The sequence below is a fragment of the Barbus barbus genome (genome assembly GCF_936440315.1).
Source record: "Barbus barbus genome assembly, chromosome: 1".
NCBI lineage: Eukaryota > Metazoa > Chordata > Actinopteri > Cypriniformes > Cyprinidae > Barbus > Barbus barbus.
Genome location: NC_136729.1, coordinates 6142765 through 6168113, shown reverse-complemented (window position 1 = coordinate 6168113; position 25349 = coordinate 6142765). Strand labels below are relative to the sequence as shown.

The 25349-nt window shown below is 38.0% G+C and overlaps 1 protein-coding gene across 2 annotated transcripts in view; it reads right to left on the bottom strand.

The window, feature by feature from the left end:
- Positions 1 to 106: 106 nt before the first annotated feature.
- Positions 107 to 25349, bottom strand: part of LOC306856998 (proprotein convertase subtilisin/kexin type 6-like) — a 103490-nt gene continuing 78247 nt past the window's right edge. Inside the window, exons 16-21 of one of the 2 annotated variants that reach the window (XM_079396605.1) lie at positions 24824 to 25020; positions 16733 to 16820; positions 13791 to 13894; positions 11286 to 11415; positions 4345 to 4457; positions 107 to 1387 (exon numbers count right to left, since the gene is read on the bottom strand). In XM_079396605.1, coding sequence (XP_079252731.1) covers positions 1287 to 1387; positions 4345 to 4457; positions 11286 to 11415; positions 13791 to 13894; positions 16733 to 16820; positions 24824 to 25020 — 733 coding nt within the window. In that variant the 3' untranslated portion in view covers positions 107 to 1286. The remainder of the gene's footprint in view (positions 1388 to 4344; positions 4458 to 11285; positions 11416 to 13790; positions 13895 to 16732; positions 16821 to 24823; positions 25021 to 25349) is intronic. The other variant, XR_013783062.1, reaches the window with a different exon arrangement.

Below are 25349 nucleotides of genomic sequence, written 5' to 3'. Positions count from 1 at the left end.
CACTGGAAAACCTAAACAAACAAATGATCATTAGAGTTTAAACGCAGACCACCAGGCACATGCATGCTCACTGTGGGAAAAAGAGAGACACTTGGCCACACATTTTCATCAAGGAAAGGTTTATATTTCAGAGCTTTGATGGACTTATTCCACCTTCAAATATTTAAAACACCATTAGATACATAGATTAAAATGTACAGAGTCATTATTCTCGATCATTCTTGTGATTTAAAAGCTTAATGTCTCTCTTAACATTCCAATTTCACTCCAATTGTTATCTGGCATTCTCCAATCACTCTCACTGGAAATCACATGATCAGTTATGAGAACGGCTTCTCTCAAATACAGTTATATCATAATTAAGAGTGATGTCTATGAATAAAAAAAGAAGCAATTTATACATGTACTGCATGTTTAAAAAACAGACAATCTTAAAAATATATCTTGTTTAAATCAAATAGCACCTTAACAAGGTTTCTTGTAATGAGGAGTATTATTTATGTCATTAAAGGAATAGTTCACCCAAAAATGAATATTTACTGAAAATATAGTCAACCTCAGGTCATCCAAGATGTAGATGAGTTTGTTTCTTCATGAGAACAGATTTGGAGAAATGTAGCTTTACATCCCTTGCTCAGCAATGGATGCTCTGCAGTGAATGGGTGCCGTCAGAATGAGAGTCCAAACAGCTGATAAAACATCACAATAGCAACCAGTTCATCAATTAATGTCTTTTGAAGCTAAAAGCCGAGTGTTTGTAAGAAACAAATCTATCATAAAGACGTTTTAGCTTTAAATCGTCTCTTCCATAATCCATAATAACTTTGGACTGTTTTTGCTTGTAAACTGTGCATATTTCTCTCCTGATTCAGACAAGACAACTTTTTCATTGGAGAAAGCAATATTATGGATAGAGGACTCATATTTTAGCCGAAAGCGACATTTTAAAGTTAAAGTGCTTTAATGATAGATTTGTTTCTTTTCATTTTACAAGACATTAACTGATGGACCTGAGTTTTGTGGATTATTGTGATGTTTTTATCAGCTGTCTGGACTCTCATTCTGACGGCACCCATTCACTGTAGAGCATCCATTGGTGAGCAAGTGATGTAATGTTACATTTCTCCAAATCTTTTCAGATGAAGACAGAAACTCATCTTGGATGGACTGAGGATGAGTATATTTTACTATTCCTTTAATAATCACAGTATAACTAGTTTAAAATGTACATTAGATAATACAACCAAAGAAAGAGAAGGTCAGTCCATTCGCCTCTTCTCTTGCAGTCATCCAGCCGTCATCAAACACGTCCGGCAGCAGAACTGACGGAAGAGCTTCTTCTCACATAATCGGTTCGACTTGACCATCTCGCAGAACACTTCATCCGCTGGGAAAGACAAAGAGAAAGTTCAGATCTCACTCAAGTCTATTTATCAAACTCATCACAGATCTGAACGATCCTGGTGAATGAGTTTGTATGTCATGTTCCAGAGTTTCTAACATTTGCCTCAATGCGAGTCGATTATTTTCCTGAAACACACTCAATAAAGGCTCTAAAAGGGTGTTTTTATAGTGATGTGATAGAAGAATCGTTTCAGTTCCCCAAAAAACCTTTCAGTGAACAGTTCTTAAATGAACCGTTAAACCTTTTAACTTTTTCTGCATTTGAAAAGTTCCATGGATGTTCAAGGTTCCTCATGGAACCATCAATGCCAATAAAGAACCTTTATTTTTAAGAGTCTAGGATGAAACCCAAATGCCCTACACTTGAATCAGAAGTGCCACTGACTGCAGCGGACCATCTTCTGTCCCTCTTTCTCCTCTCTGGGTGATCTGACGGTTACCTTATGTAAGTTTGGACAGACAGAAGGTTCCAGAGGAACAAGGGGCAGTGGATCCTGGTGAAAGCATTGTTGATATCCTGCCAAAGCTCTGCTTCTCTCACATAACCGCCGTTTACAACAAGTTTTTCCAGCCTTTCACTCACGCACGACCCTCTTCCCTTTCATCTTCTCTCCATACGTCACTTAAATAAATTCATTATAATTAATTCTATTATTAAAATGAAATCTTTTGTCAAACAGAGACAGAATGTCTCAGTGACACTTTTCAATGCAACAAAGGTAGATTTTAAATGTCAAGCTCCAAAAAAAAAAAAAAAAAAGTGCCTGATATCTCCTTTCCCCCCCCATAGAATACAGAAAATCATTCATGTTTTGGATTAACGGAGGGGGGGGGCAGAATTTGTATCATGTTTTCACAGAGAAAGCAGTTGAAAAGCACTCTGCATCAATACAGAAGAATGGAGGCAAACTTCTTATGCACACACACACACACACGCTCTCTCACACTAATGTTTTCAACAGCACACACACTCCTCACAGAACTCACTCAATCACTCTAAATCATCTACAGCAGTGGTCGGCAACAGGCCGATGTAGCCAGATTATTTTGATAGCGGCTGGTTCTGAAATAGATCTGTCATGACAGTTATTCACAATCAGAGTATGTGAGTGAAGAGGAGCGCGAGTGGAGCGGTGTGATTTTGAATGGACCGAGGAGCGGATTTTTTAAAAGTCGGAGCGTTGTGGTTTTCACTCACTCCAAGAGCGCTCCACCACCGCTCCATCCCGAGTACAATTCATGCCAACGACCCGTAATATAACTGCATATTTAGCAAGAATTCACATCTTAGACATATTTAGCTAGCTAGATAGAAAAGGATCACTCAAATCAGAAAGAATGTGAATGCTATGATGACTGCAGTGGACATGAGCGGGAAGGTATAGTTCTCAAGGAATTTATTTGCTCCTTCTGAATATTTTCAGCTGACAGCTGACTTTCTTTTCTCAGAATTGAGTGATTTAAACTCGCACTTGCGAGTTAAAAAGTCAATTCTGTGATATAAACTCGCAATTCTGAGAACATATCAGTCCACCCCCCCACCGAGTTTATATCTCACAATTCTGTGAAAAAAAGTCAGAATTGTGAGATAAAAAGTCGCAATAACCTTTTTTTATTTTTTATTCAGTGGCGGAAACGGGCTTCCATAGAACTGTGATATTTTAAACATAGTGAAATACTTTAGACGCGGAGCGGTGTTTCTGATAAACACCGGAGTGATTATAAAATGCTCGGAGCGCGGAGGGGAACTTGTTGACGGTCCACTCCTCTCACATACTCTGATCGGACACCGCCACACAAATGTGGCTTTTTGTTAATGACTGTCGCAGGATTTTATACAGAGTAACAGCTCACTACCAGTTTCAAAATACACTGTAACAGTCAGTCACAGGCAAATCTGGTCTCATTTTTCATCAATTAATATCTTAAATTATCCTTTGACTATGTTCTGGCCAGCCAAACTTCCTTGCCGACCCCTGACCTACAGGAATCTGATATAACAATAAACCACATCTGCCGCTGTCTCACCTCCTGAATAACATGAGCAGACGAGTCGAGTACCTGATCTGAAACTGTAGGAATCCAATCATTCTCATCATCTTTTATTCTGTTAACAGTTCTTTGTACGCCCATCACTGAATCTACAGTACCATGGCTAAATCGATGAAGTTTTATGCGAGTTGTGAGTTTGTATTCTGAATTGAGTTGTGTTTAGAGAAAGTTTGGGAACACAAAATAATAAAAAAGTTTTCGATTGCATTGTCAAACATACAGCGTAACCAGTGCAGGCTGATTCACAATAAAATGACTCTTATAAGCCAGAACTGATTCAATGAATCAGCCACAATGACTCATGAATCAGTCTTAAATTCACAAGTCATCACTGTATGTGTACTTATAGCTCATTAGATGCAAATCAGCATAATTACTGACTGCTTGGTCGTTAAACATAATTAAACAGATCCTCATCTAATCCATTCATCCATTCTGGTCTTATCGCAGACTGGATCGCAGTGGCATTTAGATTAATCTAATTGATTAAAATTACTTTAGACAAAGTAAATACAATATTTAATAAAAAATACATTAAAACAGTACATTTAATATTAAAAATACAAACACAATAATAAGTGTGTGTGTTCATATGTATAAATATAAATACACAAATAACTGATTAATTATTAGCCTGATTCAAAAATAAATGACTGATTCTACTTAATAAATCATTTACAAATCAGTGTAATTATTCACGTCTTGATCTTAAGAGAGAGAAAGATGAATTAGATAATTAAACGGATTGTCTAAATTCATTTTAGCAACTAAGACAGTGACTGCTGAGGGTGCGAGATTACGTGAGACGTGAATCATTTCAGCAGCTGTAACGATCTGCTGATGGGTCTGTCTCTAATATCTGAATGCTGGCTGGATGAAGGCACGTACCGTTGTTACAGGTGGCGTTCACGATGCAGGTCCGGCTGATGAGGCTGTTTCCATCCTTACACTTCATGCAGCTGGTTCCAGGACCCTGACAGCTCAAACAGTGCTCCTCACATCTGAAAATACACAGCAGAACCTCACATCAGCTTCAGCTTTTTACGTCTATAAAGACTCGATTTTGATAGATTTCCTGAAAACATGAAGGAAGTCAGGCAATCAGAACAGGTGCATCATTAAATGAATATCTACATCAACTGATGCATCAATACCAGTGAATGGCAGCCGTCAGTTACAAAGTGCTGCTTTAGTACAGGGTTTCAGCAAATTTTTATGAAGGCAAATTTAAGACCTTTTTAAGAACAAGTAAAGAAAATGTAAGGAATTATTTGAATGGAACAAAATATGCCAATATGGTCTTGTATTAGCAATGCTTCAAAGTTTGAAAGATTGTCTTGTTTTCCAGTGCAAATTTCTAAAGACCATTTACTTGAAGCAAAATTATGTTGCAGTAAAATTGTAAAATGTTGCTAAAAGCATCAACTCACTGACTTCACTTAATTTTGTTGAATTTCTAAGAAAACCAGACTTTGTATGTTCAATCTGCATCTCAAGTAAATTTATCTTGATTTATGTTTAGATATTTGTACTGGAAAACATGCATGCATGCAACATGCATTGATTTAAGACCTTTTAGGCTAGGGATGTCCAAACTCGGTCCTCGAGGGCCGGTGTCCTGCAGAGTTTAGCTCAAACCCTAATTAAACACACCTGAAGCAGCTAATCAAAGTCTTACTAGGCATACTAGAAGCTTCCAAGCAGGTTTGTTGAGGCAAGTTGGAGCTAAACTCTGCAGGACACCGGCCCTCCAGGACCGAGTTTGGACAGCCCCGTTTTAGGCCTTCATTTGTGGAAGGGCAAATTAAGACATACCTTTTTAAGAGCCGCAGAAACTCTGTAGTACTTTTTAGCGTTAGTTACTTTAGTAAACTCTTGTTCTAATCAAGAGCAGGATTCAAGCTGTGCCATAAAACTGATCCTGGCGGAGGAACATTGAGCTCATGTTTATGGCAATGAAATTATTTAAGAGCTTGTTAATTTAACCGCCCATATCAGCACCTCAGCGCTCTGCATCTACTAGTCCAGGTCATTAGTTCTGGAGCTGAAAGAGATCAGGAATCCTGATGTGTTTCTGACGGCTCAGAGCGTTCACTCTGAATTACAATTAAAGCTCATTAAGTGTGTGTCTCATTCACACACTGGTCCACTGAGTTGGTATTGATGCTGCTTCTTCATCTGACAAACATGACTATTTAAATATTAACCTAATACATGTATGCATATTAACAAGTGAATCCCATGTTTTATGTGCATATGGAACAGAACTCACTCTCGAAAATGTGATGGCTGACGCCATGGTACCAATGTTTTGCTATCTTGCACACTATTTTTGACCAAAGTAATATTACAGCAACCAAAGTCTCGATATGTCTATATCTTAGCCACCGTTGACAGAGCTGCCGTGTTTTGTTTTTGTTTAGAAGGCTGCTTTGCAGAGAATAAATAATAAATAATGTTATTAACAACTAGTTAACACATGGCCAAAATGGAGTAAATGATGACAAAATTGTCAAAATGTTAAATTTTACTGGTTTTATATCAATGACTGAAATTTTGAAAGGTGTCTGCTCACCAAGGATGCATTTATTTGATCAAAATGACAGTAAAACAGTAATTTTGTGAAATATTTTTACAATTTCAAATAACTGTTTTGTAATTGAATATATATTAATATGTAATTCATTCCTGTGATGCAAAGCTGAATTTTCAGCATCATTACTCCAGTCTTCAGTGTCACATGATCCTTCAGAAATCATTCTAATATACTGATTTGCTGCTCAAGAAAATAAACATTTATTATCCTTATCAATGTTGAAAACAGTTGTGCTGATTAATGTGTTTTCAGGATTCTTTGATAAATACGAAGTCAAAAAGAACAGCATTTATTTCAAAAAGGAAATCTTATAACATTATAGATGTCTTCACTGTCACTTTTGACCACTTTAATGCATCCTTGCAGAATTAATTTCTTAAAAAAAACTCCTACTGAACACATAATTTTAAACAGTAGTGTACGTGTACAGACAACAGTTGTGAATGTACTAAACAATTTTTACTCAAATTTTAATGTAAAGCATGGATGCTGTTCTCCAAATCAGTTAAAACCCCAATGAACATCTTTTATATAGGCCTAAGCCCATTATAATTTGAAGGGGGCTACTTTACCACTATAAAATACACAAGCTCTGATTGACATAAAAATGACAACTTCTAAGGTCATCCATAACAGCTGTAAAACCATCCTTGACACGGCGTGTGCTCTTATACAGCATTTACTATTTGTACTTTGTCATTTGCTGATATACGAGTTCAAACTGAATGTCTTCCAGCAGGTTACCTCAGGGCCACACTTTACCTCTGTTTTACGGCTGTCTAAACGATTTGCCCCCAGTGAAGCTCACTGCAATCACCACCCATGGCCTTCATAAAAGCCTCTATTTGCTTTAGACAGCATTCATAAAGTAAAAGACTGTTGATTTATAAATTGTGGAGTGCAGAGGCGTATCCTGTCCCACTGCCCTTATGCTGCACATTACAGGAATCTAAAACGCTGTGATGGAGCTGTAAATCTCAGCCATACATGAAAGATCTGTACTGCACTTTCCTCTGCTGGTTCTCTCTGGTTTATCTGAAAAACCAATTGCTTATCGATCATTATACAGATAAAAAAAGCAAGAAACTAAAAAAATAACTTAAAATAGAACTTATATAGGAATATATAACTTGCATATGAATATAAAATAAATATTATTCAACGTGAAGGTGATTTGTGAAGACACTTTCAGTGTCCCCGTAATTCAAAAGGCTTAAAAAACACACTAAATGGTGTTTTTTTTTGTGAAAATCTAAAATGCACAGTTTCCTGTAAGGGGTCGGTTTAGGTGTAGGGTTGGTGTAGTGCAATAGAAAATACTATTTGTACAGTATAAAACCCATTATGCTTATGGAGAGTCCCTATTAAACAAGTGTGTGTGTGTGTGTTCACATTTCTGCCAGAGAGCAATAAGAAAGAATTCCAATGTAAATGCCAAGCACACGATTCCTGTACCAAGGCTACAATTCTGCAATTCCAATGAAACAGATAATCATTATCTAAGAAATAGATAATAATCTGAATGACTCCACTGGAGTCACAGTGCTGTTCATGATGGAGAGTTGGGGGAGAGCATGGGGGTTTCTCCTGAAGTCCACGATCATCTCCACTGTTTTGAGTGTTTTAAGCTCCAGGTTGTTAAGACTACACCAGATAGCCAGATACTTAACCTCCTGTCTGTAAGCAGACTCGTCACCGTCCTGGATGAGGCCGATCAGTGTGGTGTCATCTGCAAACTTCAGGAGCTTGACAGAGGGGTGTTTAGATGTGCAGTCGTTGGTGTAGAGGGAGAAGAGCAGTGGGGAGAGAACGCAGCCCTGAGGAGCTCCAGTGTTGATGGTGCGGGTGCTGGATGTGAATTTTCCCAGCCTCACTAGCTGCTGCCTGAAAAAAGCTAGTCAGAAAGCTGTCAGAAAGCTAGTTATCCACTGACAGATGGAGGTGGGATGGAGAGCGGAGTTAGTTTATTGAGTTAGGAGCTGAAGTCTACGAACAGGATCCTCACGTAAGTCCCTGGTCTGTCCAGATGCTGCAGGATGAAGTGCAGTCCCATGTTGACTACATCATCCACAGACCTGTTTGCTCTGTAGGCAAACTGCAGGGGGGTCCAGTAAGGGTCCAGTGATGTCCTTCAGATAAGCCAAAACCCGTCTTTCAAATGATTTCATGGCCACAGACGTTAGAGCCACAGTCACTAAGTCCAGTAATTCTGGGTTTCTTTGGGACGGGGACGATGGTGGAACGTTTGAAGCATGAGGGGACTTCACACAGCTCCAATGATCTGTTAAAGATCTGTGTGAAGATGGGGGCCAGCTGGTCAGCACAGATTTTTAGGCAGGCTGGTGACACCGTCTGGGCCTGGTGCTTTCCTTCTTTTGTTCTTTCTGAAGACCTGGCGCACGTCATCTTCTCTGATCTGAATTGTAGGTGTGGGGGAGAGGGGGGTTGCTGGAGGTGTGAATGGTTGTGTGGAGAGGTGTTCAGGGCGGGTGATTTTTCAAACCTGCAGTAGAACTCATTCAGGTCGTCTGCCAGTTGTTGATTCTCCAGAGTGCTAGGGGATGGTGTCTTGTAACTGGTGATATCTTTCATACCTTTCCACACTGAAGCAGAATCACTGGAAGAGAATTTGTTCCTTAGCTTGTCAGAATAATTCCTCTTTGCCACTCTGATCTCCTTTTCCAGTGTGTATTTGGCCTGTTTATACAAGACTTTATCCCCCTTTCTGTAAGCATCTTCTTTGGCCTGACGGAGCTGTCTGAGTTTTGCAGTGAACCATGGTTTGTCGTTATTGTAGGTTAAATGAGTCCTGGTAGGAATTAACATATCCTCACAGAAACTGATATAAGATGTTACAGTCTCTGTGAGCTCGTCCAGATCGTTTGCAGCAGCTTCAAAAACAGTCCAATCAGTGAGAGAGAAACAGGCTTGTAAATCCCGCTCTGTTTCATTAGTCCATCTTTTAACAGTTCTTAATACAGGTTTTGCAGATTTAAGCTTCTGCCTGTAGGTCGGTATTGTCATGGGACACTTCGAGAGCGCCGTGAAAAGACGAGGTCAGGGTCCAAATGCAGGTAAGGCTCTGTTTAATAACGAAACAAAAAGGCCAACAAGGCAAAACAAAACGGGATACATAAAACGGCAACACAGTTCATGTATCCCCAGAGTTTCAATAGTGAACAATACTTATACAATAAATCACAATTACAATTAATTCACCCAGGCAGAGTGGTGAGAGAGAGGAGCCTATATAGTCTGTGGCAATGGGGAACAACTGAGGGTGTAAAAATGAGTGTCAGGTGAATGATATGCGGCAGGTGTGTGCAGTTAGGGGAGTGGAGTCCGGGAGATGGTGGAGAAAGGAAGAACTGCAGCCCGGACTCGTGACAGGTATGAGATGAACCAAACAGTGATCAGAAAGTCCTAAAGCTGCCCGTGGGCAGAGGTGGGTAGAGTACCCAAAAACTGTACTCAAGTAAAAGTACTTCTAGAAATATTTACTCAAGTAAAAGTAATAGTCTGAATAGTTACTTGAGTAAGAGTAAAAAAGTATCGGATAAAAAAAAACTACTCAAGTAGTTAGTTACTAGTTACTTTGGATCATATAGGTACTGAATATAGTCTATTTTTATTTAGATATATAGATTACATTTATGTAATGTGTATGTGTATACACACACACACACACTGCCGTTCAAATATATATATATTTTAATGTAATTTATTTCAGTGATGCAAATCAGAATTTTCATCAGCCTTTACCCCAGTCTTGAGAGTCACATAATCCTTCAGAAATCATGTTGATTTATTATCAGTGCTGCTCTTTTTAGCTTTCTATTCATCAACGAATACTGAACAAAATGTCACAGGCAGGGCGGCAGGGAACTGAACGAATCATTCAAACTGATTCGCGAACCGATTCACTGGTTTGCCAACTGGTTTGATAAAGCCTTTAAACAGAATCGACTCAAAAGAATGAATCATTCACGAATGGGCATCGTTCATTGCCCAGAGAAAAGTAGACGGCGCGTTTGGAATAAACCAAAGCATTTTTAACTTGTATTGCATTAAGATACAGTAACGAGAGGAGAGTCGCCCACAGTAACGAAGTAAAAGTACAGTTTTTTCTCTAAAAATATACTTGAGTAAGAGTAAAAGTACCCATTTTAAAATATACTCAAAGTATTAGTTACCCAAAAAAGTAAATGTAACTCGTTACTACCCACCTCTGCCCGTGGGACAGAGTGATATGCATCCTTTATTGCTGTGTAACAATGATCCAATATATTACTGTCTCTGGTGGGACATGTGATATGCTGTCAATATTTTGGCAGTTCGCGGGAGAGATTTGCTTTATTAAAGTCCCCGAGAATGATTAAAACAGAGTCTGGGTGTTGTTGTTCTGTGTCTGTGATCAGATCAGCGAGTTTCTGTAAAGCTGCGCTCACGTGCGCTTGCGATGGAATGTAGACACTCACGAGAATGAACGAACAAATACATATGCCTATATAATAAATTCCTGCAGACGACGTTTAAATCAATTTAATTTAAATGTTTGGCCAGATGCAAAGTCAGAAACTTATATTTTGAAATAGCAATGTACAATCAATCGCATAATTAGAAATATTTATAAGGTTTATAAATGATTTAAGGCACAGGTTTATAAATGATTTACGTTACAAATCTAGTGAGATAATGCACAGTTTTCCCAGATGAATGTAAACTCACCGCATATGCAGAGGAAGAGTTTAGCCTCTTTCACACATACAGTCTTTACTGGTAAATTAAAATCCTTTTTAAAACTACCGGTAAATTTGTTCTGGCAATCATATAGTTCTTATGGAGAGGATGTAATTATTTTGAGCTGTTTACAAAGCTCTTCTGCTTTTTAAATAGCTTTTCTATATAAATATGGCGCTAGATAGACATCTTTGACCATTGCGCCTCGCAGCTTTTTCAATGTGTCGAGCGCTCGAGACACAGCCGCTTCTTTTCCATTACTCTGCTAGCATGCGCATCTCATGTTTATATCTCTTTTTTTTACGCTGCCAAACCCCACACGCCAGAGATCCGGTACGGTGCCGGAGAACTTTAAGCCCTGATCTTAAGAAAAATGTTTCATGAAATGCATCCGCATTTTAAAGCATTTTATCTAAAATAACCCAAGAACTGGTGACAGTTTGTGTCTGAATGCAGCAGTACAGTGGTCATATGAGATGTGTGCAGGACTCACTTGTGGCACATCCTCTGTGTGAATCCCACCGCCTCTCCTCTGTAGTATCCAGGAGCACAGTTTCGGACACACCGCCACTCCTGCTGTAAGTAGTCCGGCGCACACTGAGTGCACTCCTCCAGTCCTGGACCTGCAAACACAAGCACATCGTTAGCTCAGTTCTCAATTACATTTGTAATTCATTGAGATCTTCACCTGAAGCATGTTTGGGACGGCTGGTGACAGAGGCATGATGTTAACAGAGCAATCTGATCAATAAGTATGAGTACAGTGACCCAAAACAATGTACCATCAGCTGAAGATCACAGAAAGATGACTTTCTTGCCGACTTCCAGCTATCTGGCCTGATCAGCTCATCTCTAAGATTAAATCAGCGCTACAAGAGACTTTCTGCTACAGCAGGTCAACCATGGAATCTCTTATAGAGGTGAATAAAAGGTTCTTTTATTCAGCAAGAATGCATTAAATTGATTACAAGTGATAGCAAAGACATTTATGATGTTCCAAAAGATTATATTTCAAATAAATGCTGTTCTTTTGAACTTATTCATCAAAGAATCCTACAAAAATATGAAGCAGCACAACAGTTTTCAACATTGATAATAATTAGAAATGTTTCTTGAACAGTAAATCAGTATATTAGAATGATTTCTGAAGGATCATGTGACACTGAAGACTGGAGTAATGATGCTGAAAATTCAGCTTTGATCACAGGAATAAATTACATTTTAAAATATATTCAAATAGAAAACAGTTATTTGAAATTGTAGTAATATTTCACAATATTATAGTTTTTACTGTATTTGTCATAAAAATAAATGCACTTCATTAATGAACGAATGCATTTTCCTTTGCTTAAAATAAACATTAACTAAAATAAAACATAAAAAAATAATAAATAAAAATGAACCTATTTAGACATATTCAAAATAATAATAATAATAATAAAATGACAAACACACAATAAAATTACCAAAAATATTTCAAATTATATAGAAAATAGAAAATTAAAATCCAACTCAAAATCTAACCAAAAACTATAATAGTATATCAATAATGCAACTGAGTAAAATCAATAACTCTCTTTTTCCACCCACCAGTTTAGATGGAGTATGCTGCAGTGCATTGTGAGACTATCGTCTCCACAAATGATGCATGCCATGCTGCTTAAGTATTTGGCAAAGAAAAATTATATACTTATGTTTTTATGTCTTAAAATGTTGCCTATAAAGACGTCTCACCATGGTTTGAAACTGAGCTCATGTTAATGGAGGTGGAAACAGACACACATTCATTCAGGTTAATCTGTCAATTATTTCTCTCCGTCCCACTGTCTATAACATCAGCTCTCTACATTTCAACGACTTGGAAAGAAAACAACTCAGGGCTTATCAGGCGTCTCTGGTGAGTTGGTTTAATGAAGTAAGTTAATTAGGTTCTATGGCTGAGCAGCAGTCTGGCAGCGGCTCTATCACTCCTGCTGTCCTCAAAACAATACAAATGCTTTCCTCTTCAGTTTCTCGCTCAGAACTGATTGGTAAGCAAGTTAAAAAAGATATCTGATTCGCCTGCTTTTGCGTTCAGTTCATTTCATATTCTGTGAGAATTGCTTGAGTCGGCTCACATCCATAATGTCCTGTTAGTGTATTGCACTGATTTCTCGACTCAAGGTCTGCTACAGTTTACTTGTCTGACAGTTTCTAGTAATCCTGATGACCTTGATTAGCTCGTTCAGGTGAGTTTGATCAGGGATAGAGGCCAGATTTGAGAAACTTTAATGAAATCATAAAACTGGGACATTATCAATTCATCTGTATGGAGCTTTAAGATACTATACTACATTCACATGACATTTTTTCAACGGATTTCAACAATACATGAACTAACAGGCAAAATTTTGTCTGAAATATAAGTTAGTCAATCTGTAATCTTGTTTATTAAACTGCTATTTAAGTTTGTGCTTTAATGACTGCCTACATTTAAATATTTTTTTCATTTTATGCAAAACAAAATAATAGAATAGAATAGAACAGAATAGAATAAGATTGAATGCAATCAGAATGGGAATGGGATGAGATGGAATGGGATGGGACAGGACGAGACAAGATGAGATGGGATGGGAAAGAATTGATTGGAATGGAACGTGATAGAATGAATGGGATGGGATGGAATGGAATGAGATAGACTGGAATGTAATGGGATGAATGAGATGAATGGAATGGAACTGGATGGGATGGGATGGGACAAAACGGGATGGGATAGAACGGGATGGGATGGGATAGAATTGAATAGAATGGGATGGAATGAGATGGAATGGAAATAAATGGAATGGGATGGGATAGAATGAAATGGGATGGAATAAAATGGAATTAAATGGAATGAGAGGGGATTGGATATGATATGATTTGATAGGATAGGACGGGACGGGATGGGACAGAATAGAATAGAATAGAATAGAATAGAATAGAATAGAATAGAATAGAATAGAATAGAATAGAATGTGACCTATGCATGTGGAGCAGGAGATGTGGCAAGGGCTGCACTTCATTTGTTCCAGGTTAAAAAACGTTCCATTGGCACATTCTGGAACACAGGTCATTCCTGCCAGACTTTAATCAGGAAAAGGAGAAAAAGAAGAAGAAAAGATTAAACGCATACAGCAGTTCACTGCAATATTTCCACAGATTTAAAGAGCAAACATTGCATAAAGCAAAAACATCAGTAAGATATCAAAACTATCTGCAACATATGACTGCCTACATTTACATAACTTTTATGCAACTTAAGGCCTAATCACACCAAGAGCAAGACAATAATAATAATAATAATAATAATAATAGGCCATTTTATATATTGTTTTTATAATTGCAAAAAATAAACATTAATATTAATTATTGTTATTACTATAACAACAGTGGAATTTCCATTATGTTAATGAAATTAATAATAACTGAATACTTAGAATAGTATATTTACAGTATATCACTTTATGTATGTGCATCTTTTACCAACCATCAGTGTTGTGCAAGTTACTTCCAAACTGTGATACATTATAGATTACTTGTTACTATTATTTAAAAGTAATTCCTTACCTTACAATATTACTGTCTCAGAATTGTAATGCGTTACATGACTCCTGTATTACTTTTGAGTTACATTCACCAAAATAACTACAGAAGCAGAACTTAAAGGGATAGTTCACCCAAAAATGAAAATTCTGTAATCATTTACTCACCCTCAAGTAGTTCCAAACCTGTATGAATGTGTTTGTTCTGCTGAACACAAAGGAAGATATTCTGAAGAATGTGGGAAACAGAGCAGTTCTGGGGCACCATTGACTTCCATAGTATTTTTTTCCTACTATGGAAGTCAATGGTGCCCCAAAACAGCCTGGTTACAAACTTTATTCAAAATATCTTCCTTTGTGTTCAGAACAAAGAAATTAATACAGGTTTGGAACTACTTGAGGGTGAGTAAATGATGACAGAATTGTCATTTTTGGGTGAATTATACCTTTAACATTCTAAAATGACAAAATGTAATGCAGAGCATTTTACATCCAGTAGAGGGTGGTGTAGCATAATGACTGTGGGCTATCCAGGCATCTTGCGAATGTACAGTCTTCTGCCATCTTCACCCATTAGCCGCTTTTCCACTGGCCAGTGCGAGTCAGGCAGGGCTACCCAGATAGCACACGTACGTCTGCAAGATGTCTGTTAAAGATCTCTTGATCTGGAAATCATCTGCTGTCTACAAACGTCTGACAGACGTCTTTCAGATGTCAGTTTTACATACATTCTAAATCATAAACATCTTAAAAGACATCTAATAGACGTCTATTTGACATCTAAAAGGAGACGTTCTATAGACGTATTGCAGATGAGCAAACAATCTAAAAAATATGTCTTGCAGATGTAAATGCAGACATCAAATAGACATCTCTGAGATGTACATGTGCTATCAGGGTAATAGCCTCGGAGCTCGAGCACATAGGCCCAAAATCACACCATGTTTCCACGGTCTGGCCAGTAGCCTCGTGGCACTCCTGTAAAACCCGCCCTAAACCCACCTTCACTGGACTATGTCACAGAATACAAAGTTCCACCAGCGAGAGGGAAATTAATATAATAAATCGCTTAACAAATATATCAGAAGCTGTCGTTGTTTAGTCTTTATTTACAAACTTGGACACCACACGCGGATATTGACTGACCACGAACAGGAAATAGAACTTACTTGCGGCATTTTCGAATCGTTAATTTTTTTTTTTTTTTAAACAATTAAATCTTGGGCTAAAATTGTGTTGTAACGCAAGCGTTACTGAACATGTACCGAGTAAAATATTACTGAAAATTGATTAGTAATTCCCTACACTACTGAGTTACAGCAAAAAGTAATCAGTTACTGTAATGCATTACTTTTGTAACCCGTTACTCCCAAAACTGCCAATCATTAGGCTAATGCAAATTCTCACTGTGATACACATCCTCAAAAAAAGATAAAACAAACTGTCAATTGTTAGTATTAGTTTGATAAATAATCAACAATCAAAATGTCATAATTGTAACAGCTCTATTTCCAAATCTGTATGTGAGGCTCCTTAAGCTTTTAGTGCTCTAAATGTGGCATAGACCAAAACTTGTGTCAAACTAAATTATATTTTCAAACAAATCAGAGTAACCAGTGATTCTCAGCCCAAGACTTGAGTTAATGTGCGTCTGAGAAAACAACTAAAAGAGCTGTTTTGTTATGGAAGCGGGGTATTGTGGGTAAGCGGTAAAATGACAGGCGTTTCAATAATCATTCCAGCAAGTGTGACACAGACCATGTAAATCTAAAAGATTCCAGGCATTCGCTCTCGATCTGCGCTTCAAAACACAGCGCATCACGATATATAACCCTGACAGATTAAACGCCGTCGAGAGGTCACGGTGCAAAGCGTGCTGCGTTTTACCCTTCACAAGAACAGACTGCCTTTCAAGAACTAAAGCCCGGTCTGTCTCAGTATGGGTTGTCTAAACCACAGCAAAGCATAAAGATGACTAGATGTACCCTAGATGTCCTGAACCCACACAAAACCCCAAAGCCAGACTTCTTACGCTATTTCATCCACGCCAGCGTGCGGCTACAGACATCATGAGAATTCAGAACTCTGTATATATATCGTGCATTGAGTGCAAAGAGAGGTCAACGCTCATTAAACTCAATCGGCTGCAAGAGACGTTTAAATGCTCAATAGCCGCAAACATTTGGTTTTATTTATGCAGCAATCAAGCAACAATCCAGCGAGGATTATTAAATGTTCTTGGGCTGCATCTCAACTGCTACACCCTGAGAGCAGCGGTTCAAAATGGGACATGAAGCAGCGCACTTCATTCTCATCAGGTCGTTTTGTGCAAATGCTTAACAGTTGAAACTTGAAGAGTTTTGATGTTTATTAGTATTACCTGAAGCCATCTTTACATGCTGTGCATCTGTCTGCATCTCGAAAGCATTTCAAACAGTTCTCGTGACACTTCAGACAACATCTCTGGCCTGGAAAGAAAGAAAATGTGACGTGAAGATCACAAAGACAAAGAATGCACGAACATAAAAGTAGTTCTGTCAGGACCACTATAGTCAAAGATGACTGACAATACAGTTTGGATTGGGAAAAGCTCCCTGTTCATCCATGCAGCCTAGCATGGATAAGAGCAGGGAGAGCAGCGTTAACCCCCTTAGGGTCAACAGAATAGAACTAACATAAATGTAGCAGATATCATTGATGTTCTTAATGACAATATAATGTAACAACATAAAAAATTCAGGATAAAGGAATCTGAATCAATGAGAAATATCAAAAGGTCAAGTCCTGACTGTGGATGATGAGCTGGGGATGGAGGATGGTAATTAGCTTCTGAGCAACGAGATAAGCTGCTGAATAATACTGAATGGATGTTATATAAGGATGTAGTGGAAGGTGTTGTATTACAATAGGTAGAACTAACACTACGCTTGATTTCAAATAAATTAATTAGTTGATTTTTATTATTTGTTTGATAATTAATCAACAAATAATATGTCAGAATTATCACAGCAAACATGTAAACTAACTGCAAACTATTCACATCAAGAGTAAAAAAATATGCAGTTGCAATATATTTGATAATAGTAACAACAACAAAAACAATAATGTTTTACTGTTAATATTATTATAATTATTATTACAAAGATGACATTCCATTAAACACAAAAAATAAATAAGTATTTTAATATTCGGAATAGTATGTGCATAATTTTATTAACACTTTAAGAAAATAATACATTATTTACAAGATCACATTGTAACCAACACACACAAAAACAAACAATTAAATTATTCAAAATAAGCCTTCTTAATATTTTGAATTATTTTTATTATCCTTTTTGGGGAGAAGTTTTTATATACATTTTAGAAAGGTGGCCTTAGCAGGCTTGTAGTTTTAAATACAGAAGTTTTATTAATATTTGAAATTTAGTTTTTTTTATTATTTAAATCTCAGGTAAGTTTGAATTATTTTAAGTTACACTAAATTAAAAAAAATGTTGCCTTAGCAACGAACTGAAAGAAGTTAAGTTTTTGGTTTAATTTTTTAATTTCAAGCTGCAAACAAACTGGAATCTATAGCCTCATGAACTGATTATGGTTGCATTTCCCTATTTAGAGCACTTTTACTCAGCATAGACGGCAAATTAAAGCAGTAAATACATTGTGTGTTTATAAAGACAGCGTGTGAATGACAATCACATGCATCACACAAACTCAGAACACTGATAACTGATTCACGTGCAAATGGACTGAATGCCGAATTCCAGAAATGTTGGGACGTTTTTTAAATTTGAATAAAATGAAAACTACAAGAATTTCAAATCACATGAGCCAATATTGTATTCACAATAGAACATAGATAACAAATGTTTAAACTGAGAAATTTTACAATTTTATGCACAAAATGAGCTCATTTCAAATTTGATTCCTGCTACAGGTCTCAAAATAGTTGGGACGGGGGCATGTTTACCACGGTGTAGCATCTCCTCTTCTTTTCAAAACAGATTGAAGACGTCTGGGCATCGAGGTTATGAGATTCTGGAGTTTTGGTGTTGGATTTTGGTCCCATTCTTGCCTGATATAGGTTTCCAGTTGCTGAAGAGTTCGTGGTTGTCTTTGCAAATTTTTTGTTTAATGATGCGCCACAGGTTCTCTATAGGTGAAAAATCTGGACTGCAGACAGGCCAATTTAGCACCCAAACTATTCTACTAAGAAGCCTTGCTGTTATAATAGCTGCAGTATGTGGTTGTGCATTGTCCTGCTGAAATGCACGTCATCTGGAGGGGAGCATATGTTGCTTTTATACACCTTTCAGCATTCATAGTGCCTTCCAAAACATGCAAGCTGCCCATACCGTATGCACTTATGCACCCCCATGCCATCAGAGATGCTGGCTTTTGAACTGAACGCTGATGACACGCTGGAAGGTCTCCCTCCTCTTTAGCCCGGAGGACACGGCGTCCATGATTTCCAACAAGAATGTCAAATTTGGATCATAGAACACTTTTCCACTTTGAAACAGTCCATTTTAAATGAGCCTTGTCCCACAGGACACAACGGCACTTCTGGACCATGTTCACATATGGCTTTCTTTTTGCATGATGACGAGTTTCATGATCTTTTAACACAGGGACTTCAACGTCACCATGATAAAGAGGTCAAGAAACAGAGGAAGAAGGAACGAAAGAGGCCCTAAAAGGGAACTGGAGGACCAAAAGATCTTCTTCAAAATTAAAGCCATCCTGAAGTTAATGAGGAAACAGGAATTGGTGAATAAAAGAATAATGAAGTTAATAAGGGAAATACTTAAGTTGTATGATTTTTCAGCTGAATTGCAAATGGTAACAAATGAATTAGAGACAATAGAACTTCAAACTGCCATCATAGACATGTAAATGCTAGATGCTATACCAAGAAAGTATATGCTGTATATTTAAGAGCACGAGTATTGATTGCTTTGTGGTTACAATTGTTATATGATTATTTTGCTTGTTTTGTAAGAGATCGGTCAAAACTAGGAGATGCATTTTGCAACCTGTTTGCAAAATGGAAATTCTAGCGGAGACCGAGACTTAAGGTGTTACTCGCACCTGCCAGAGGTGTGATATAGTGGGTTAGACAAGTGTATACAAGATTCGTATATGTCTTCTAAGGTGTTGCTGCTTTCCTTATAGTTTAAAATAGCGATATGCATGCTTGCTGTCTGAAGATGTTATAATTTTTTCTGTTGAACTTCCAACCCTGCCTTGTGCGGCTTCTGTAGCAACGGTTACATTTCCTGGCAGAGGCGGCAAAACACAGGCAGGGGGAGAAGAGGGGAAAGTGATGGGAGGTTTTGTTATGTGATTAATGCAAATGATATGCAAGGCTATAAAATGCTGAAACAATTAATGTACGAGGCCGACATTCGTGGTGAAGATTTTTACTCGCTGTTAATTTTGTTATTTGCTTATTAGTTATTGTTTTTAATAAAACGAAACCATTGTGTTGATGATTCGTTAACCCTTTTAAACAAGTCTCTGAGTGATTAATAAATAATAACTAGTTATCAGAACCTGAATAAAATCCTTATTACGAGTTCCAAGAGGCCCGAACTTGACTGAGCCAGGACGGACACCGGGGGAAAGGACGAGAGACTTCTGCCAATAACAACTCAGCTGAAAGGTGATAATATATCTGTTGATAATGATCTATTTATGAGTATGATAGATGAGAATCAGGGGTTTTAACCCTTTAATCCGGTATATCAAATACAGCAATGATAGAGCTTTAGCTGGCATCTGCAGATGGCACGGCGGATTGTGTTTACCGACAGTGGTTTCTGGAAGTATTCCTGGGCCCATTTAGTAATGTCAATGACAGAATCATGCCGATGAGTGATGCAGTGTCGTCTGAGGGCCCGAAGACCACGGGCATCCAACAAAGGTCTTCAGCCTTGTCCCTTACGCACAGAGATTTCTCCAGTTTCTCTGAATCTTTTGATGATGTTATGCACTGTAGATGATGAGATTTGCAAAACCTTTGCAATTTGACGTTGAGGAACGTTGTTTTTAAAGTATTCCACAACCTTTTTACGCATTCTTTCACAGATTGTAGAGCCTTTGCTCATCTTTACTTCTGAGAGACCCCCTTTTATGGCTAATCATGTTACAGACCTGATGTCAATTAACTTAAAGGGATAGTTCACCCAAAAATTAAAATTAGCCAAAGATTTACTCACCCTCAGAGCATCCTAGGCGTGTCTGACATTCCTCTTTCAGACGAACACGAGTTATATTGTCCTGTCTGTTCCAATCATTAGAATTGAAGTGAATGGTGCCCCTGTTTCTGAATCTGAAAAAAGTATCCAACCATCACAAAACTACTCCACACGGCTCCGGGGTGTTACTAAAGGACTTCTTAAGTGAATTTTCAGAAGCATTTTAAGAAAAATGTTGATTCTTAAAACTTTATAAAGTGAAATGTGCAGCTTCCTGTCTCTCAAGCAGGTTTGTTCGCGACAAGGTGGTCGAGCGTATGACGTAGGCATAATAAAAGGCGAATTTATGATCCAGGCAGAGCCGGGGAGGGAGTGCATGAAGAACGCAGATGCACACAGAAGAAAGCAAAACAAAGCACCTGTCACAAACTTATTTAAACATCCCAGGTATCGACACGAATGCACCATTTTAATCAAAACAGACACTATTTACTTGTTCACATGGTTTTCCTGTGCTCTGTATAAAACTTGGTTCTCGCAAGATTACACGCTTCTCCCCAGAGCTTACTCTCGCGAGACTACAGTCTTCATTCCGGATTTTACGTTACGCCTTTCATGCACCTCTTTCGACCGCCTTGTCGCAAAGAACATTTCAGTTTATAAAGTTTTAAGAATTAATTTTTTTTTTAAACTAACGCATTGTTTCGCTTCAGAAGTCCCCGGAGCCGTGTGGAGTAGTTTTGTGATGTTGGATACTTTTTTTTCGGATTCAGAAACAAGGGCACCATTCACTGCAATTATACAGATTGGAACAGACTGGACAATGTGGAATATAACTCCGAATGTGTTCATCTGAAAGAGGAATGTCAGACACGCCTAGGATGCCCTGAGGGTGAGTAAATCTTTGGCTAATTTTCATTTTTGGGAGAACTATTCCTTTAATTAGTTGCTAGATGTTCTCCCAGCTGAATATTTTCAAAATTTCTTGCTTTTTTGTTGCCCCCGTGCCAACTTTTTTGAGACCTGTAGAAGGCATCAAATTTGAAATGAGCTCATTTAGTGGATAAAAGTGTAAAAGTTCTCCGTTTAAACATTTGTTATGTTCGCTATATTCTATTTTGAATAAAATATTGGCTCATGTGATTTGAAAGTCTTTTAGTTTTCATTTTATTCAAATTTAAAAAACATGCCTACATTTCCGGAATTCGGGTTGTAAGTTGTTTCACACTCTTAATGACTCTAAATTATTTACACACTCTAAATGACAGAAACCTAGAAAGAACAGAAGATACTAGCAGAGAAAAAGACAAAGGCACCCAAGATGAACCCAAGATAAAAATACAAAATTTGTCATATGCATGATGTCATCACTGATTTGTTGTATTTTTTGCAGTGCTTTATTATCAGTGCTGTCCACTGAAACAGACAAAGACAGAGAGGGAGAGAAAAATTTAGACCTTTTAGTTTTATATTACCTCTAATTTGCACCGATCAGCAGTGAGTGAAATATCTGGGCATCTGGATGCAATTCATACTTATGCAAAGTTCATCCATTCACACTGCCACTAAACACATCTGTTCCAGACGCACGGCTCCGCATGTGTTCAGGACAAGTGCGCAAACAACCATAAACCAACTCAAACTCTCCGTCCTTACAGGCACGTGAAAGACGCTCAATCATTAGTCTGATTTGTGGAGATAACTAGAGCTCATCTCCATCCCAGCAGCTGTTATCAATAAGACGGAAACAACGAGGGACAATAAAGCCACAGCATGATGAACAGCTGTTCTGCTCACACATGTGCCACGCTTTACCACTGACTAAACAAATACACTCTGTTCTGTGATTATTTAGGCAGTCTTTTAAAAGAAAAGTTAAAGCCATAAATAATTCTGACTATTTATTCACCCTCATGATGTTCCACACCTGTATGATGTTATTTTCTGGGAAACACAAAAGTAGAAGAATCGCTGAAGTTCTTTTCCACAGTGTTTACAAAAAACATTATTTTCATGTTTATTTTCATGTTTAGAGGAACTATTTCTTTAAGGCATGAAAATAATGTCATTAATGTCTCTCATTCTCTCTCTATAGATACAGTTGGGCAAAAAAGTATTTAGTCAGCCACCAATCGTGCAAGTTCTCCCACTTAAAAAGATGAGAGAGACCTGTAATTTTCATCATAGGTACACTTCAACTATGAGAGACAGAATGGGGGGAAAGAATCCAGGAAATCACATTGTAGGATTTTTAATGAATTAATTGGTAAATTCCTCGGCTATTTGGTCACCTACAAACAAGCAAGATTTCTGGCTCTCACAGACCTGTAACTTCTTCTTTAAGAGGCTCCTCTGTCCTCCACTCGTTACCTGTATTAATGGCACCTGTTTGAACTCGTTATCAGTATAAAAGACACCTGTCCACAACCTCAGTCACACTCCAAACTCTACTATGGCCAAGACCAAAGAGCTGTCGAAGGACACCAGAAACAAAATTGTAGACCTGCACCAGGCTGAGAAGACTGAATCTGCAATAGGCCAGCAGCTTGGTGTGAAGAAATCAACTGTGGGAGCAATTATTAGAAAATGGAAGACATACAAGACCACTGATAATCTCCCTCGATCTGGGGCTCCATGCAAGATATTACCCCGTGGGATCAAAATGATCACAAGAACGGTGAGCAAAAATCCCAGAACCACACGGGGGGGACCTAGTGAATGACCCGCAGAGAGCTGGGACCAAAGTAACAAAGGCTACCATCAGTAACACACTACGCCGCCAGGGACTCAAATCCTGCAGTGCCAGACGTGTCCCCCTGCTTAAGCCAGTACATGTCCGGGCCCGTTTGAAGTTTGCTAGAGAGCATTTGGATGATCCAAAAGAGGATTGGGAGAATGTCATATGGTCAGATGAAACCAAAATAGAACTTTTTGGTAAAAACTCAACTCGTCGTGTTTGGAGGAGAAAGAATGCTGAGTTGCATCCAAAGAACACCATAACTACTGTGAAGCATGGGGGTGGAAACATCATGCTTTGGGGCTGTTTTTCTGCAAAGGGACCAGGACGACTGATCCGTGTAAAGGAAAGAATGAATGGGGTCATGTATCGTGAGATTGAGTGAAAACCTCCTTCCATCAGCAAGGGCATTGAAGATGAAACGTGGCTGGGTCTTTCAGCATGACACACCGGCCGGGCAACGAAGGAGTGGCTTCGTAAGAAGCATTTCAAGGTCCTGGAGTGGCCTAGCCAGTCTCCAGATCTCAACCCCATAGAAAATCTTTGGAGGGAGTTGAAAGTCCGTGTTGCCCAGCGACAACCAAAAACATCACTGCTCTAGAAGAGATCTGCATGGAGGAATGGGCCAAAACACCAGCAACAGTGTGTGAAAACCTTGTGAAGACTTACAGAAAACGTTTGACCTCTGTCATTGCCAACAAAGGGTATATAACAAAGTATTGAGATGAACTTTTGTTATTGACCAAATACTTATTTTCCACCATAATTTGCAAATAAATTCTTCAGACAATCCTACAATGTGATTTCCTGGATTCTTTCCCCCCATTCTGTCTCTCATAGTTGAAGTGTACCTATGATGAAAATTACAGGCCTCTCTCATCTTTTTAAGTGGGAGAACTTGCACAATTGGTGGCTGACTAAATACTTTTTTGCCCAACTGTACATAAATATATTTATATATCTAGAGAGCGAGAGATGATAGATAGATAGATAGATAGATAGATAGATAGATAGATAGATATTTAATATAAATTTTAATAACTATTTTAACATTTACACAGTACAGTATTCATGTGTTGTGTTTTTATGCTTATTGGAGAACCACATCATTAGCTTAGTAGCACGAAGATAGCAAAATCTATTAAACCCATAATTTATGAATTTATTTTAATTAATTGGTTAATTTTCCTGAAATGAATCATAAAACTTAGCAGAACTGTGAGTACTATTGGCTGTTCTATGATAAATCTCTTATGACGTTCAACATTTATAAGTTGCTTTGGTTAACAACACCTGTTAAATGAGCAAAATAATAATTAAATAGAAATAATTATAGAATAGAATATAAATATAAGTAAAATAAGTAAATAAATATATGGATGTACTCCATTTCTTTTAAATGCAAAAAAAAAAAAAAAAAACTTAATATGAGCCTAAAGCGACAGACCTCTATTTGGTATTTACCGGATACATACGGTTGTACAGAAACTTCAATGAAATGTATCAGTGGATGTCTGATCTCCGTCGGACTCACCGTCGTCGTGGAAGTAGCCGGCGGGACAGGTTTCCACACAGGCGCTCTCCTTCGAGTAGAAGTAAAGCCCTCTCCGGCAGGAGCGGCACTCGTTCGGCCCGCGAGCCACACACTTCTCACATCCTCTGTGACAGCGGCGACATCTGCGGGCCTCTCTGTCCTCAAAATAACCCAGCGGACAGTGACTAACACACGTCCTGTGAGGAGGACAAGAGCAAAAGCAGCATCAATCTGTTTGACGAGGAAAACAATAAGACTGAATTCAACATACTGTTACTATTCTATAGATTTTAATTTGAATTAGTTTGTATATTTTTCATTTGAATTTTAAAGAGGTCATGAACTGCCTTTGTTTTTATTTTGTACTGTTCTCTGAGGTCCACTTATAATGTTATCAAGATTTTTACATCAAAAACATCTAGAAGTAATAGGCTATTTTCTGTCCTGTTTTTGATCCCCATCATCAGATCACTCTGTTTGAATAGGCATGGAGGATTGTAAACACCCACTGCTATGATTGGCTAAG